This window comes from Callorhinchus milii, unplaced genomic scaffold, assembly GCF_018977255.1.
Source record: "Callorhinchus milii isolate IMCB2004 unplaced genomic scaffold, IMCB_Cmil_1.0 Scaffold12, whole genome shotgun sequence".
Lineage (NCBI taxonomy): Eukaryota > Metazoa > Chordata > Chondrichthyes > Chimaeriformes > Callorhinchidae > Callorhinchus > Callorhinchus milii.
This window is the reverse complement of record NW_024704753.1, coordinates 14,314,270-14,331,082: the sequence shown is the minus strand read 5'-3', so window position 1 is coordinate 14,331,082 and position 16,813 is coordinate 14,314,270. Positions and strand designations below refer to the sequence as shown.

The 16,813-nt window shown below is 42.9% G+C and overlaps 1 protein-coding gene across 1 annotated transcript in view; it reads right to left on the bottom strand.

Moving 5' to 3' along the window:
• Positions 1–755: 755 nt before the first annotated feature.
• Positions 756–16,813, bottom strand: part of col7a1 (collagen, type VII, alpha 1) — a 99,120-nt gene continuing 83,062 nt past the window's right edge. The window contains exons 102-112 of the mRNA XM_042339701.1: positions 16,459–16,521; positions 15,988–16,104; positions 15,022–15,099; positions 14,505–14,558; positions 13,433–13,481; positions 11,410–11,418; positions 6,348–6,440; positions 5,175–5,303; positions 4,031–4,093; positions 3,250–3,419; positions 756–2,358 (exon numbers count right to left, since the gene is read on the bottom strand). Coding sequence (XP_042195635.1) covers positions 2,320–2,358; positions 3,250–3,419; positions 4,031–4,093; positions 5,175–5,303; positions 6,348–6,440; positions 11,410–11,418; positions 13,433–13,481; positions 14,505–14,558; positions 15,022–15,099; positions 15,988–16,104; positions 16,459–16,521 — 864 coding nt within the window. The 3' untranslated portion in view covers positions 756–2,319. The remainder of the gene's footprint in view (positions 2,359–3,249; positions 3,420–4,030; positions 4,094–5,174; positions 5,304–6,347; positions 6,441–11,409; positions 11,419–13,432; positions 13,482–14,504; positions 14,559–15,021; positions 15,100–15,987; positions 16,105–16,458; positions 16,522–16,813) is intronic.

The following is a 16,813-nucleotide window of genomic DNA, read 5'->3' as shown; positions in this document are numbered from 1 at the left end:
AATCTAGACCCGCATTAAATTTCTATCGGCTAGGTCAAGGCAGCTGCTTTGCAAAACTTTCCAGTTTTACCTCAACCCTTAACTTTTACAATCCAGTCAGAATCTCAAATTAGTCGAATTTATCCAGTTCATTTTTCCTCCGATTTTATTTTATTCTTCTCCCGAAGCCACTGACCTTTGCTGGGGTAAGGTTTATAGGTGTCAGGTACCTTGTGTTATCCTACCCAAGTGGTCGTTAGTCATTTGACAACCCTAACAGTGAATCTATCAGGGTAGGTCGCATTTCTTATTAAGTTATTGCAGAATGTAAGGGGAGAACTGAGACCATCGTGTGGGAGACTGTCAAGGCTGAAAAGAATAAGAGAGGATGAGGTAAATCACAAGTACTCGCTAGTGTTCAAAAATACCTGCCGATTGCAGGAAAAAGGGAAGAGTGAACATGAGAAGCAATTCTGGAGTGACTTTCTTGGTCTTAAGGGAAGAATGAATTTAGAGTAGAACAGGGTTAGACTTGTTCAAATTAAATAGTTACACAGAGGCATAAACCATCCTGGAAACACTGCACCAAATCCTGTAGTCTCATGATAAACACGCTTTAAGACATGCAAAGTAAGGTTGTTTGCACTTTGCAAAGAAATTATCATTTTGAGCCACCCTCCTTTTAAGTTAATTATTCAAAGGGTTCCTCTACAGGGTGTTCACAAAGTCCTGTTACCCCTTTTCTTTCTTACAATGAATTTTTATTTTCTGTTGAAGATGAGTCAAGTGTAACAATGTCTGATCCCAGTAATTTCCTCCTCACTCCATCCATCTTTCGGAAGATGTAGCACCGAACATGGCCACAGATCATTATCTGCCATGAAAATGATCGCGCTCACACACACACACACCGATCCACTGGACAGTTAAGCACTTGCACTGAATACAATTAAGTACTTCTAAACACAATTATCATAATTCTTCCATATTTCAGTTGTTGGTCAATGCACTATGTAAAAAACACACGGGTAACAGGACTTTGTGAACACCCTGTACATTGTTTTAATATACATTTTCAATAACTAATGCAGACAGTCAATTCTTTGACAATGCCCGGATGCTGGATGTGAGGGTGGGGCGTGGAAGAGGGATTAAAATAGACGTCCCGAGGGTTTGGAGAACGTTGACTCCAACGTTGACTCCAACGTTCTCCTTAACCAGCACTTTCCTTCATATTCTGCAAGCGTTCTCATGCACAATAAATAACTTTGGCAACTTTGCATCATTCACTATGTGAAATGATTAGCAAAACTACATTCAGAAAATAGCACCACCTAATATCCCTGATAACAGCAACAGAGTGGTAAAGGTTATTGCATGTAATAAATTGACTAGAATATTACACAATATTCTCCCACCCACCGCCAAGCTTTTCTTTTCTTCTATGTCTCCCTGGTGGATACTTTTGAATCGCGCTACAGAAGAACACTATTGTAGGGTCCCTCCCCCCTTTATAAGGTTCTCTGTGCACCATATGGTTGGCTTTGGCAAGTAGACACTGGGGGATCACCACCAATGTCACTTCCTGTGGCAATCTGAATGGTGGGTGGGGAGGTGGGGAGAGAGAGGGAGAGAAGGAGATTGGAGATTGCACCCAAACCTGACCCACACCTCATCCAACACTCACAAACATGCACTTTCCATCAGGGACCAGATCAACCAACCAATGATTTCATCCCCCACTCCTGCCTTCCCCTCCATAGTACCATCTGCTGAGTCCACCAACATCAGGGATTAAGTTTAGGACCTTCTTGATCTGTATGATTTAGCTGCGGGCAACCTCCCAAGCTCTCTATAGCACCGATCTGTCAGGCAGTGTGTAAATAACAGGCACACATAAATACAGATAGATTCAAGGCAACATACAAACTTTTAACATACTTAAAATATACACAAGCATTTGAAACCCTGGACATTTCCTCGTGACCCCCTGATTAGACTAGCAGGAACATCAGTGTGAGTGGGGTGGAGGGTGGGATCAAATTATTATTCTGACTGCCAGCTGTCAATAATTCCTCATCTGAAATAGGCGGAGGAGAATGTGAAAGCTGACAATATGTTACAAACAGCGCCGATACTTATTTTAATAAAAGTTTTGTCTTAATAGAAATATCGGGTTAAAAATAGCACCATATTTATAGCACCGTACTATCATGCAGTGCTCAGAAAATAATTATATGAAAGAAACTTTTCTCTTTCTATCTCTCCCCTCGCCCTGTCCTTCAAATTAAAATTTACATCTTTCTCTCTCTCTCTCTCTCTCTCTCTCTCTCTCTCTCGTTATCCTTTCTTTTCAGCTTCCTCCTTCCTGGGTCCGTTCTGTCGAGACAAAAAATGAGGAGAAAAGGGGTTTCATTCAACTCTTTAATATAATAATCCTTGCAGTTGATATAGAACCTTAACCCGTTGATGAGAAGTCTCAAAGCGCTTTACAGTATATACTGTAAAGTGAATTGACTGTATATTTTGTGGGCAAAACGCGACAGCCAATTGTGCACAGCAGTGTCTCACAAACAGTTGTGGATTGAATGACCAAATTATTATTATTTATTTGGAGCCATTATTACTTCCACATTAAAATCTTTTTAATCTTGTTCAGGCTTTGCCAATAAATAATGTAAATTATTCCACATTCCTTGTTTTTCTGGTCAACCAGATATCTAACATACATAGAAATCCATTGCATAATAATAAAAATAAGAAGGTGGAACACCATGCTTGATCGTCTCCAAATCAGACTACTGGAAGTTCCAAGTCTGTACAGAAATGTTCCTGTCTCTGGAGTGCAATGTACACTCTCTCTCTGAAGGGACTTTAGGTCCAGGCGTTCATCTACAAAACACACAGTAACTCCACTCTACAGTAAATCCTGTGAGGAGCTTTGAGACGGCCTCTTGTCGGGCACAGAACCAAATGCAAAGATTATTTATTATTATTAATATAAGCGAGCTCCAGCCTATCGGCCATTTACCCCAAAATCAAACAAACACAAAGAAGTCATACAGCGAATAATGCTTCGCTATTTTGTTGATCAGTTACAGTCATTGCTAACTCACTACTCATCAGAGACCGAACTTAGGACCTTGTTGATCTATATGATTTAGCTACAGGCTCCGAGAGACATGCCACCCATGTGTCCAGTCTATACTTGCCCAACCCAGATAATGTTCACACCCACCAGCTCAGTATAACAAGAGACCTGCTCATTACCTCTGGTGGACTTGCAAGCCTGTTCACAGTCTTCCTTGGCTGGGAATTGGTTTGCGTTCCCATTGCAGCCACTGTAGATGAAGGGACGGCATTCACGGGCTTTCTGTGGTAGTACCAACGCAGAGTAAACTTGGAGCAATTGCCTTCGTCCAGGGGCAAAATGCAGGGATCTGGTTTAAACAATAGAAAGAAATGGTTAGAAAAGAATGAATACCAAATCAACTCTGTCGGTAGAGTGAGGGAGATAAGGATCCAATCGGACATAGTCAGGCATCCTGACAATAGAGTAGATGTCCCTCTGCCTGCCAAAGTATTTGAGAAATGTGATCTCCGGAAGATGCTTAAAAGGAAGAACATCAGGGAAGAGCGGAACAGAGAGCAAGTAACCTCTAATCCATAAGGGATGATCCCTTAATCTTTTTCGCCAAGGCATTTCGTGGTGGGCTATTGAACCATCCAAACCAGGAAGGACCCTAGATACAATACTGACACAGATCATCTCAGTCAGAGTGAGGATGTTGTAATTGGTCTTGTGTCCCTAGACTATGGGAAAAGGCAGGAAAGAGAGGGAAATCAGCCAGTATTCCCATTTTCATTACTATCCAGTAAGGACTCTGGGAAGCACGTTTGTGTGAGAGTTAGGTGCGAAGATGACTAGTTTGGCTGTGATGTTTCCCACAAGAGAAAAAATCTCTTGAGAACACGTCACAGCCTCCAGAGGAACAGAAGACAACTACAAATTGAAGAAGTTCCGTTAGACAGTGTAGGTACAAGCCCCTACCTTGTTGAGAAGCTTCTCTTTTGTATCCAGCCAGTTGTGAATTTGGTCTATGAGCTTTCTCACCTGTTAACAAGAAGGACGTTATTTAAGAGATTCCCTAACACCAATATAAAATCACAGCAGGTCTGCTGCACGAGAGGAAGCCTTTCAGTCTATTTTAACTTGCACTTGTAAAGCACCTTCCATGTAGGAAAATGCCTCAAAACAATTTTAAAAGCAACAGCGTGGACATCAAGCAAAGTGGGAAGATGGAGTCAGGTATTAGAGGTGACCAAAAACACAGTCAAAGGGGTTAGTTTCAAGACAGGCGGAGGGCGTTCCGTGGCTGAAAGCTCCAGTGTGCTGATGCTCACTCCCCCACTGGAGCACTCTACTCTAACCCCATTCCCCTGCTCTTTTCCCCTGGGGTTTTTTTGGTACTTGCTCCCCACTGGAGCTCTCCACTCTAACCTCTTACATATTATTTTTCTTCAAGTCTACATGGGACGAAGTTGGAAACACTGACGATTCCACATGTTGCTTTGAATGTAACTTTCTCCTTGTAGTAACTCTAACCTGCTGCACATCCCTCACCCCTCCTCCCCACCATCAGCAGCCAAGCTTTCAGTCACTAGAACTGCCTCTGTCTTGAAACCAATCTCTGACTGTGCCTTTGATCATCTCTAGTACCCTACCCCTTCTTCCCACTTTGCTCCATGTCCACACTATTCCTTGTAAAGGATATTGAGGCATTTTCCTTCATGAAAGGTACAAGTTGTTGTTACTGTCACTAAATTCCCTCGGGGCCTATAAACACAGTCACTAAACGTTACTGTAAATCCCGTGAAACACTTTGAGAAGTCCTCCCGATATGAAAGACACTAAATTAAATGCAGGTGTTATTAAATCTATTATTATTATTATGCATTGCTTGTCCTGTTATGGCGCTGGCTAAGATTAGTGCCAGTCAACAACAACAACAACAATTTGCATTTATATAGCGCCCTTCACATGGGGTAGGGTCGCGGAGCTCAGTCAGAGAATCTTGCAGTGTCAGGCAATAAGCGGGATGTGGGGCTCGAACTCATCACCCTTCTGATCCAGGAAGAGCTTCCAATGGAGCCAGACTGACCCACAAGGAGGGAGCCCAGCTGTAATTGCTCACCATCACGCAGTAATTCAGGGCTCTGGTATTCCATCTCATATTGCTCCATCGACTCGTCATAATTCTCCACTGTGTAAAAGTGCTCGTAGTCTGGATCGTTTGCGTTCACCACCAACCTCAGCTCTCTCCCTTCAGAAACACAAAAGACTTTATTCGCTCCGCAAAGAATTGATTGCACAAGGTTATTGTCCATTACAAAACTGTTCGCAGCAATAGGGCTTTGCAATGTAGCCACCCAGAGACCGGAAATGAGGAGAAAGGGCAGCGTGTTTGAGCCTCATCAGCCATCAAACTGACCCCGGCCATCAGCAGCCTGTCTCTGGAGTGGAGGCTTGTCCAATCTGACTCCAAGGTAGGTCTTCTCGGTTACAGAGTCAACAAAGCCACAGCTGTGCATTCCTCGCTGGTGCCAGAGGTAGGAGTAAACCAAGAGACAGGTGTAAACCAGAGGCAGGAGCAAACCAAGAGGCAGGAGCAAACCAAAGACAAAATGGTAATATAAAATGGTGTCAGACAACAATCCAGATACTGATGCAATATCACGAGCCCCAAAAGTGCCATATAAGGAGCCATTATCTGAAACTACCAGATATTGACCCAGAAAATTGCCAGAACTCGGGTTTACTATACATCCCCATCTCATCCTCACCATCAGTGGCTGAATTTTCTAATTCTACACCCCTAACCTCTGGAACTCCCTCCGTCTCATCCCTTGCTATCTGTCTCCAACTCTTGCCTTAAACCTACCCTTTTGACCTGACTGTGGTCACCTCCCCCTACCTCTTTAATCCGCCTATGCTCATCTCCCCTTTCCCCGCTCAGCTTCGGTCCTCACCATCCGAGACATTATATTATGTGAAGGGCGCTCTATCAGTGCAAGATGTTGGTGTACATAATGATACAAAGTTGCCAAATAATGAGCCAATGTCTGAAACCATGATATAATGAGCCAGTTCCTGCAATTGGTAGGTCACTTGTGAATCAAACAATATGCTTAAGCATTGCATAGCCAGTCGGGTACCACCATATTAAAGATGTGCTAAATTGCGGAAGAATCATTTGTTGGTTAAAAAAAAGTGTGCACTGTACGTCTTTCTAATAAAAATCCCTTCTAAAAAAAAAATCAATGTTACTTTGGAAGGTGAAACATGTCGGACAAGAGAAAAGACCTACCATCGGTACCTGCTTTATCACCATAGTCCTCCTCATGTGAGATCTTTAAGACAGGTACTTGACGGGAAAAAGATGGTATGTTTGACGCGAAGCCTAGATGGAAGTAGACAAGCCCACAGACAATACAACAATAATTAACACACAGTGTTCAACCACAGAGACGTATTTGATGGAAAATAAGATTCAGCCTCAGTGTGCGTCAATTTCAAATGAGCTCGGAGAGAAAGATGAATGCAAAATGGAGGCTTTGTCAGTTAGTCTGATGGTAATATTTGAGTTTCCAATCTATGTTCTTGCAAGATAACTATATTGGTTTGGGTGAAGAAGGCCCTTCAGCCCATCTGATCTCATCCTTCCCGAACATCCACCCTAATGTCCCACTATCACAGTATCAAAATGTTTTTTAAATGAGCCCATTGTCCTAGTCTCAACCACCCTTCCTGACAACCTGTTTCAGCCATTAATTACCCTCTAAGTAAAGAAATACTTTCTTGTGTGTGTCTTGAAATTGCGCTTCACAACTCTAAACCTGTGTCTTCCTGTTCTTATTTTATTGTACCCTAATGTATTGTTCTGGATTTACTCTCTCATTCCCATTTAACATTTTACACACCTCTGTAAAGATCATCTTTTGAAACTGAAGAGCCTTAGCTTGTCTAGTCGTTGCTTGTAGCTCATTCTAACCCTGGGGATCATCCAGCACTGTAGTTCCCACAACTTTCAAATAAAACAAGATTGTGAGGATCTCACATTAAAAAGCAAGTGAAGAGTTTCACTCAAACCCTCATGACCCAGCTGCAGACCATTTGACTACAAAGAATGAGGTATTGGAGTCAAGTTCCTCAGATTGCCCCACCCTCCCTGTGGGATCCTGTACTCATCCCTACATTAGGTCCAGTTTCATTCTCTGACTCTCTGGAACTCCATTTCCTCATCTACGCTCTCCCCACCTTTAAACCTCGCTTAAAAACCTCTTTTCAACCATGTCAGATCTTCCCCCACGTTCCTCATCATCCCCCCAGCCCCCACCCATACGCAGCTCAGTCAGCAGTGTGAGACGCCTTGAGACAGCTTGCTGATGTGAATGACTCTTTATAATTGGAAATTGATGTTTACCAGAGAAATATCTTTAACTAAAGTACTTATGGTCCATCAAATATTGTCAATAAGAGACAAAACAAACAGTATATTAGGAGTTTCAAGACACCCTGTAATATCTGGAGCACAAATCACTTTCTTCAGAGTCAGTTATTAAGTGTGACTGGCTTCACGTGCCTTTAGATCAGAATTTGTGACAGGAGTTGGGATTTCACAGATCCCGTTTGTAAACATTCACGGTTTAGTTTGGCAAAATAAACATTTTAAACCTTTTTACCTGATAGTTTGACTTTTGGATTCTGTGAGCACCAGGGCTTGTTTGTTTGATTATAGAGACAAAGCACAGACCACAAGCTGAACTCGTGATTGTGATAGATGTTTGAATGGGTTAGAAGATGGGATCATCCCTTTGTCTTTATTCTTCTCTGTTCTTCCTCCCAACGTCTCTTAATACTCTTAACAGTTGCTGGTGTACTGGTGCCAATTCAACAGCCAACAGAAAGCGCTGCCCATCTGTGAGTATGGATAATGAGCCCTGACAGGTTACTCAAACAAGGGGGAGTATCAGAGCTGAGCCAGATCCAGTCTTCATCGACCGTGCCTTCGGTCACCCTCCTACCCCCACCCTCCCTGCGCTCCACCCCTCCTGACCCTCAGCTCGAGTGCACATCCTTGACTGTCCAGCACTTTGGGACGTCCTCCCGACGTTATACAAATGTAATGTGTTGTTATCTAACATCTGCACATTCACACTTTCCAGCAGAGGTCTGCAGCCAGACAATATGGACAATCCTGACAAGTCGTATGACCTCCATCACTACCCAATTGCAGCACAGGCCAAGGAAATGTTTTTCTTGATCTGTATTTATTAATTCTACACTCACAATATGTGGGCATCCGCTGATTGATTAGGATGTTGGCCTCTGATGGCTTCTAGGCACTGTATAATGACAATGGGTCACTTTCCACTCTAAGGTATCCACAGTCTATTCAACGTCGAACTCCTCTCCACGTTTTATATACACTTTACAGTATATTCCGTGAAGCGCTTTGAGACATCTTGAAGACGTGATAAGGCTCTATATCAAATGTAAAGATTATTATTCTATCAAATTTCTACATTTTATTGGTATCTCCTCCATTAATCTCACTTGGTTTAAGTTCTCCAATTGTGGAGACATTGGCATTAGCTAAGATTTGGGCTGTAACCTGATATCAGGAGGTGAATGGGAGGGAACAGGTCAATTGACCCCTGATTCTGAGTAAACCTCTTCAATTAAAGACTACGGGATCATGAGCTGTAAAACCCATTGGGTAAAACCAGATTGCCAGCACTCTCGGCCAGAATACAATAATTAGCTGTTTACACAATAAATTACTATTTTGTTTAACTCTGTGATTTATACACCAGATATTCAGGTCATCCCACATCATCTGAAAATTCACAGTCAAATCAGATTTTGAGTAAACACAAGCACAGGGGAGAGGGGGGTCAACAAAGGGGTTAAACAAACACAATGAGCAAAAGGGTTAACTTCATGCCAGACGCCTTGTGAAAAAAATGTTCGAGAGGGTGCAGTCAATCTCTCAGCTGGAGGGTTTGAGGCTGAACAGATAAATGGTGGCAATAAAGAGACATGCTTCCGATTCTGAATTTCCCCCTAGGGGCTTGGAATCTAAACATGGAACCACTTCCATTAATCTCCAGCAAGAATGGTTAGATTAGACTAAACGAGCTGTCACAGCTAACATTTGCCTCTGGATATTATTTTTAGTGTCACATGTTACCCAGGATCAGCACCACTAGAAATAATTTGTGTTAGGGAACCACTATTTCTTTGTGCGTGTGCGTGTTTTTAAGAAGTAGAATTGGGGGGAGGGGGGGTGAAATTATGTCAATTGTATTGGAGAGGGGCGAGGGTTTTACAAGCAATAAAGAGAATTTTCACCACCCTTATGTACATTCTTGATGTACTTAGTATGGGAAAAAAATGTTGTAGTATTTGAGATGATAGAGAAACAGTGGATTTGATTGTTAGAGAGAATGAACGGACTCTGTTATTTCACTGTGCATTTGAATTAATACAGTTCACACAAGTGAAGCCTGAAACATTCATTAACTCACAAAATTATAGCATAACTCTCTGCTTTGAGTTATTACACATCATATATTATTGGGTGCAATACAAGACTAGCTGGCCTTAGATATCACTGACAGTGGAGGACAGAACAGGAAAACTAAATATTCCAAATGAATCAGTTTTGAGGGTATTTCGCGTCTATTACCCTCACTTTGATCTCCTCAGTGCATAATCACACAAATTACATAGAGTGATAGGATATGGGATATAGGGAGGGAGGGCATCAGTAGTTATGACATCTTTGAGCTCTGAAGATGATCTTCCTGCACTCCAATGGTGAACAGAGGGTCCTACAACTAAAGCCTTTCCGTTAGTTCCCACCCAATCTATTCTGCACACAGTGATGTACGATTTCATTGTACATGCAAATCCAAAGTTGATCAAACGCAAAGCCATACAAACATTTCCAGGGTTACAACACTCATTATTGAAATCAGAAACAAAACACATTCATAAAGTTAGTTCAAAAAGAAGTTAAAAAGATTACATTGCCACTAACACATAAACCACAAACAAATAGGACACAGAAACCCCTTTGTTCATAAAGGGCCCACCCACACAGTTATACAGGCAATAAATGTCTACTGATTCACGGCTAGTCACCCAACATCCAATGGAGGCTGTGTTTTTTTTATATAATAGCAAACTTTGTATTTTAGTTGGTAATTGATGGACACAGTGGAAAGTGAAGCCATCATCGTCCCCCATTTCCCCTAGAATCAGCTCCTTCTTTATACAGACAGGACCCTTACACATCTTGGCATCTCTTTAAGGCTAGCATTATTCCTAAAACTTAAAACATATTGTCTTTGTGAACCAAAATCTTTGCCAACACATGACAAGCTAATGGACAAATGAACCCGGAGAGGTATCCATTCAAAGGGAGTGTTTTACATTCAAAACCAAGTCAAAGGCCTAGTAACACAAGGCACTTTTCGATATCTTAAACATATCACCAGTTCAATCTGTAAAATAAAAATGTTACATTTCCAAGAAAAAAAATTGGAGTGAGCAGAAAAGAAGGGTAGAGAAACTGATTGCTATGTACAATGCACACTGTAAACCCTGAAACACGAGTGTACGTCATACGTCACCATTGCATCCAAATGAATGCACGTTGTGAGCCACTTTAAGTGACCACCACTGTACTGGGCAAACAATTGGTCTTGTCCTGCTCTTAAATGGTAGCTCAGCTCCTCCGATTGGCACATGGTAAGCAAGGCACAAACACAAGCACTGCAGTGTTAGAGACAAGAGAGTCAATGTGCTCATCTCTGGTGCTTCAATCACACCAACAGACATTCCCTCTCTCCCCACACCCCCCCGCCACACTTTGTACGATTTCAACTGTGCAGCGCCTTGGGACGTCCTCCTGACGTGAAAGGCGCTCTATAAATGGAATCTTGTTGTTGTTGTTGTTTGCTCGGTCTCCGACCCCCACCGTCCCTGTGAAGTGCACTGAGACATTGACCTGCGTAATGGGCTTGATGTAAATGCAAGTGATTGCAAGCCCAAACATCTGTATTGGGCTATAAAGCTACGGGTTTCAGACGCCACCAGGGACACCCAAATTCTCAAACAAAAAGGATTCCTTTCCTCTTTACTCCCTCTTTTGAACGTTTTCGTCTCTGGGTGCGAGCTTGACAAGTGTTTGGTTTGGCAGCACAAGTTTCAGAGCATCCCATTGTGGGAGTCCCACGAATCCTTTAAAACGTCACCCTCGTCACTGGGGACAGGACCCCAACAAACCAGTCACCTTTATAATGTGGACACAAATTAAATACAAACAGCAATAAGGAAATTAATATTTTGGTATAACTCACCTCCGCAAGCTAGAAGGGTGAGGAGGGAAGGAAAGAGAAATATATTAGTTAGCAGTTAAAACGGTGTTCATTGAGGACTTTCTAGGTCCATGCCTCTGTCACCTCTCGGCTGGACTACTCTAACACCTTCCTCGCCGGTCTCCCATCCACTACCATCCATAAAATCCAAAACTCTGCTGCCCTCATTCTCACCCGCACAAAACTCCCCTCCCCAATCACCCCAGTCCTGGCCAGACTACAGTGGCTGCCTATCCCAGAGAGGATCGATTTCAAGATCCTCACCCTTGTATTCAAGTCCCTGCACTCCTCTGTACCCCCCGACCTCTCTGATCTCCTCTCTCCTCAAATCAGTACCCGTTGCCTTCGTTCCTCCGGGTCTGGCCTCCTCCTCGTCCCCCAATTCCTCCACTCCACCCTCGGTGGCCGTGCCTTCAGCCACTATACCCCGAGGTTCTGGAACTGCCTTCCTCACTCCCTTCGCCTCGCTCCCTCCCTTCCCATTTTCAGATCTCTGCTTTTTGACCGCTCCTTTGGTCACCTTCCCCCCCCACCCCGGCTCGGACCCGGGATCCATTACTGTAAAGCGCTCTGAGATGCCGTCCGGCGTGGAGGGCACTATATAAATCCAAGTTGTTGTTGTTGTAGTAAACGGCTGGGTTACTGCACACAACACGGAATGGGGGGTGGTTTGAAGTTTTGTACAGTCGGGTTGTTCAAAATCAAGAAGCCAGGTGCTTCTCTCCCTCCACCAACATCTGGAATCCTCTCCATTTCTTTATCACACATATATCAATCATCTGCTCAGAAACGTGAGCCACGGGAACTCATAGAACAAAATGTTCCTCTCATTTTTCACTCATTCCATCTGCACATCCTTGGCACCCTGATCTCTCCGTGTAATGAAAGACCTGTTCTGAGAGGGAGCTGCTGGTTTGAAATGAAACCCACATCTTTTTTGATATTTTTATTCCACGAAAATAAAACGTTGTTTGTGCCAGTTTTTTTTGTTGTGGTATGTGGGGGTACCGAGGGGAGGGAGGGTAGAGAGATCTGATCTGGCCCATTAGTAACGACACAAATGGAACTGAAATTCCAGTTGTTTGAAAGCTTGGCCTTATAAGCGTGTACAGTTGTTCATCTGAGCCCAACTTCTGTGGGGTCTGGCCTCAGTCAGGGCAGTCTCCACTCCAGGGACCTAAAATTCCACCTGGTCTTAGCCCTTCAGACCATTTCTGTCTTGAAATTGTGGAAAATTCTCGATTTGGGTTTTAATTCGCACCTCAGTTTTCTGCAGCTCTTAAAAAAAGAAAATAGCTTTCAAATGCTGACCAATCTAAGGATGTTTCTGCACATCTTAAATTTGAAGACAAAATGACATTATACTACTCCAAGACCAGATGGAATTTCGGGCTTCAGATCTGCCTTAACATTCAAAAAATATGGCAAAAGCGCGGAGCATTGGGATTAAAAGGTTTTCCGCGATCTAGTGAACTGGTAGAACAGGCACGGTGGGCTGAATGACTTCAACTGGGTAACCAAATTGTTGTGTTTGGCAAAGAATAAAATATTTTTTTTACTAAATTTCCCTTCAAAGCTTCATAGGAGAGTACTTTGCTCTGTTGTTGTGTGTGTGTGTGAGCATGCACTGTATTCGTAGTGTGTGTGGGCATAGATTCATACAAATTTACAGCACAGAAAAAGCCCATTCAGCCCATTGAGTCTGAGCATTATGTGTCTAAGCATGTACTGTATTTGTGTGTACTGTATTTGTGTGTGTGAACGTGTACTCCATGTCTATGTTTGTATGTGCGAGTAAACAGGAGCATGTTAACCCCAATAGTCCAATATAAAAACAGGAGTCCCTAATTCCTCACTCTAGTGTCTACGTTAATTTATAGCTGATACATCTGTAATAAAAAGAGATTTGACGAGTCAGAATAACCACCAATTTGGATTTGGACCATTTCCAGTGTCCTCGCGAGTGCACCTAGCGTTTTAAGTGAAAAGTCGGATGAATACTCACCACAATGCTCACTCATCTCCTGCTGCACAAAGGTACGTATCTGATCCTCCTGTTGAGAGGAAGAGGACCACATTAATAAGCCCTGTGCCAGACAGTCACGGACAGACTGGTGCAGAGAGAGATATTCAGGTGGATTTGTTGTCAATGCGCTGATTAAAAAAAAAAGACATAAAATAAAACTCGGATTGAATTTGACTCGAACTGGAAAAATCCTAAACCATTGTAGAGATCAAGCTTGAAGTTAACTCAGTACAAAATGATCCATTTCTTAGTCGTGTGACTCATTTTCAAATGCTCTTTTCTTTAAAAAAAGTGTCTGTTTCACCAGAGTTGTAAGCAAGTCATTCATTTGCTTTTAAACAATACAATGACTTTCAAATAAATATCTAATGCAAAGGATTATTCTTTATTATAATCTCTAAATCCAACATCACACATGTATGTAGTTGAGGATTGAGCTGCTTGGTGTAGAACCCCCGATTCCAGATTTTTTTTTCAATTAAAAATCAGGAGCTGAAAGCCTGGGAGATAAAGTATAGCTGTTCCTGGTATCTTTTCTTTTAGATGCTCTACTTCGGGCTCTTGAAAGAAGATGCCTCAGAGAGTGTAATTCTACTTCAATCCCTCCATCTTGCCCCTTCCTTCCCCATCTTGAGGTCGCGCCAGAAGACCTTCCTCTTCGTCTGTGCTTACGGTCACCTCCCCATTCCCCCTGGCTCACCGTCGTGCGCCGCCACTGTATAAATGCAAGTTGTTGTTGTTGGACTTTATAGAGGTTCATAAAATTTTAAACGGGATTGAAAAAGTAACTTAAGAACAATACTTGGATGCACCAAGGCAGTAGATCAAGAGGCCATGGATTTGAAGTTGCAAGGGGCAATTTCAGGTCAAACACCGACAAGTCCTTCTTTATCCAGAAGGTAAGTAACAACTGGGACAAGTTGCCATTTAGTTTGTCAGTGAGGGCTGAATGGATTCATTGGGATTTGAACCTCGAATCTCTGGTGGAAAGTCTAATGCTTAACCCATATTTACTCAAATGTTACACTATGTCTTTGTGGTTATAACTTACCGTCATCCCCGGAACTCCTCGATCGCCCTTTATACCATCTTTCCCCACCTCACCCTTAAACACAGTGAGCACAATAAATAGTTACACACACCACCAGCAGTGAACAAAAACAATGTCTGTGAAAGAGTGAGACAGACTCCTTATAATGCTGTGTTTTGTGCCCTTAAAGTTAAGATCGTTGGGTCATGTCTATGATGAAAGGCTCCAAGTCAATCTTCCGAGTCATTGCTAACATCACTTCCTGTGCTAGAAATCTCCTTTTACATATATCACAAATTAGATCCCACATCTGTGGTGCATTGTTCTTTGAAAAGTTCTTTGAAACGTCTCAACGACATTATAAGGCATTATATCAAATGCAAGGATTATTATTATTATCTGATGCTGAAACATCAGGAAAACGCTGACAGTAAAGCTCTATGCTGAATATGTAACATGACGGTAATGTTCAGTGGTCCCCGTCACAGGTTTCCATCCATTTATAATTGGGATAATACATCTCTGTTATGATACTTACTGGATCTCCCCGCTCTCCTTGGATACCAGAGGTGCCCCTGGGCCCTGGCAAACCCTCTCCTGGTGGGCCTCTCTCTCCCTAGAGTTGAAAGAAAGTATTGCAGTCAGATACACTTCGCATTCACTCTTCTCCCTTCTGCAGGGAATCGTGTATCTACATGGGTAAGGAATTTGGCCATTCTCATTATCTGGAATCTGTTTAGGGACAATTTAGAAAACCCCTAGCTAGCTCAGGGCACCTTCACAGGATAGCAAACTGCAAAGCAGTGGTTTGTAAAGTGTTCTATTTCCCCATCTCTGCCAGGCTCCACCAGTTCCCAGCACCAGTGCATCCAGGTCAAGATGGGAGGAGTAGGATTTACGTGTCAGGTGTGAGCCTGGCTCAGTTGGTACCCCTCTCACTGCTGAATCAGAAGGTTGAAAGTTCATGTCCCACGTCAGGACTCTGAGCTTACTGTATTTATGCCGACACTCCAGTGAGGAGTGCTGCATTGTTGCAAGTGCCATCCTTTGGATGAGACGTTAAACCATGTTCCCATTTGCTTGTTTATGTGGACCTTAAAGATCCTGTGGTACTTCTAGAGTGCAGCCATACACCATGCAGCTTGCTAATGCAAATGCCAGCAAGCTTCCAATTGTTTGTCCAGCTCGGACAACTGTACCCATTAGTGCTTTGTCTTGCAGGTTTAAAAGGAGGCAAATGGGAGGAATCCCAGTCTGCAAAGCACTTCAACAGAGATTGGAAGATTGCAAACCCAGTGAAGTACTTAACCTGCGATCTGCTCCTTCAATCGATGTACATATCCTCAATTACCCAGTACATGCGAGATAGGCTCTTATTAGCTTTTGTACATCTCACACAGTTGTCTGTTTCCAATAAGACAGGATCAGGAAATGAAATGGGGACAGGACGCAGACCGAAGAACGGTCGCAAGATCTCGCACGTAAAAAAAAGATGGCCGTTTACCTTTTGACCCTGAAGTCCTTCAGGTCCATTTGGACCAATTGGGCCGACGGGACCGGGGGGGCCCAAGTTACCGTCCGCTCCTCTGATGCCTGGGACTCCAATGATGCCGGGAACTCCCTGCAAACAGAACGATGGCGTCAGCCTTGCTCAGTCTTTGGGTTAGAGACAATTATTTGCCGAGATTATGTTAGTGCACAATTAGAATGCATATCAAAGCAGTGTTTAAAGAACACTCAATCGTTGGGGTTAATTTCATTACAGGTGAATCAGCAATTATATAAAAAGTGGATAAGAGGGTCTAATATCTTTACAAATGGTTTCTAAGGGCCAAGAAGCGTATGTGGGTGTGATCAGTTTCATGCGTGTGAATCACGGTGATTAATGTGATTAATTCACTTCACAGCAAATCCTGTGAAGCTTTGAGACATCCTCATGGAAAATACAATGATATTATTACGTCATACAGCTCACCCTTTCTCCCTTGTCTCCTCGTTCTCCTTTACGTCCCTGCTGACCGGCAAAGCCTCGGTCACCCTGTTTGTGGACAACAAAAGCAGGATATCAGCACTGTCCAACCGTGCACACTGCAGTACAAAGGTCGCCTAAAAATACAGTCACTACACTTTATAGTAGCTCCTGTGAAGAGCTTTCAGATGTCCTCCTGACATGAAAGGCGCTTCATCAAATACGAGGATTTTTATTATAAAAGAGGGAAGACAACAGATGTTGCCACAAAAGAGTGAGAACATGAGATTAAGAGCTCTTTGCTATGCCAATGGTGATTTGGGATGAAACACCAAAACTCATTTCATTTGAGAACTTTTGT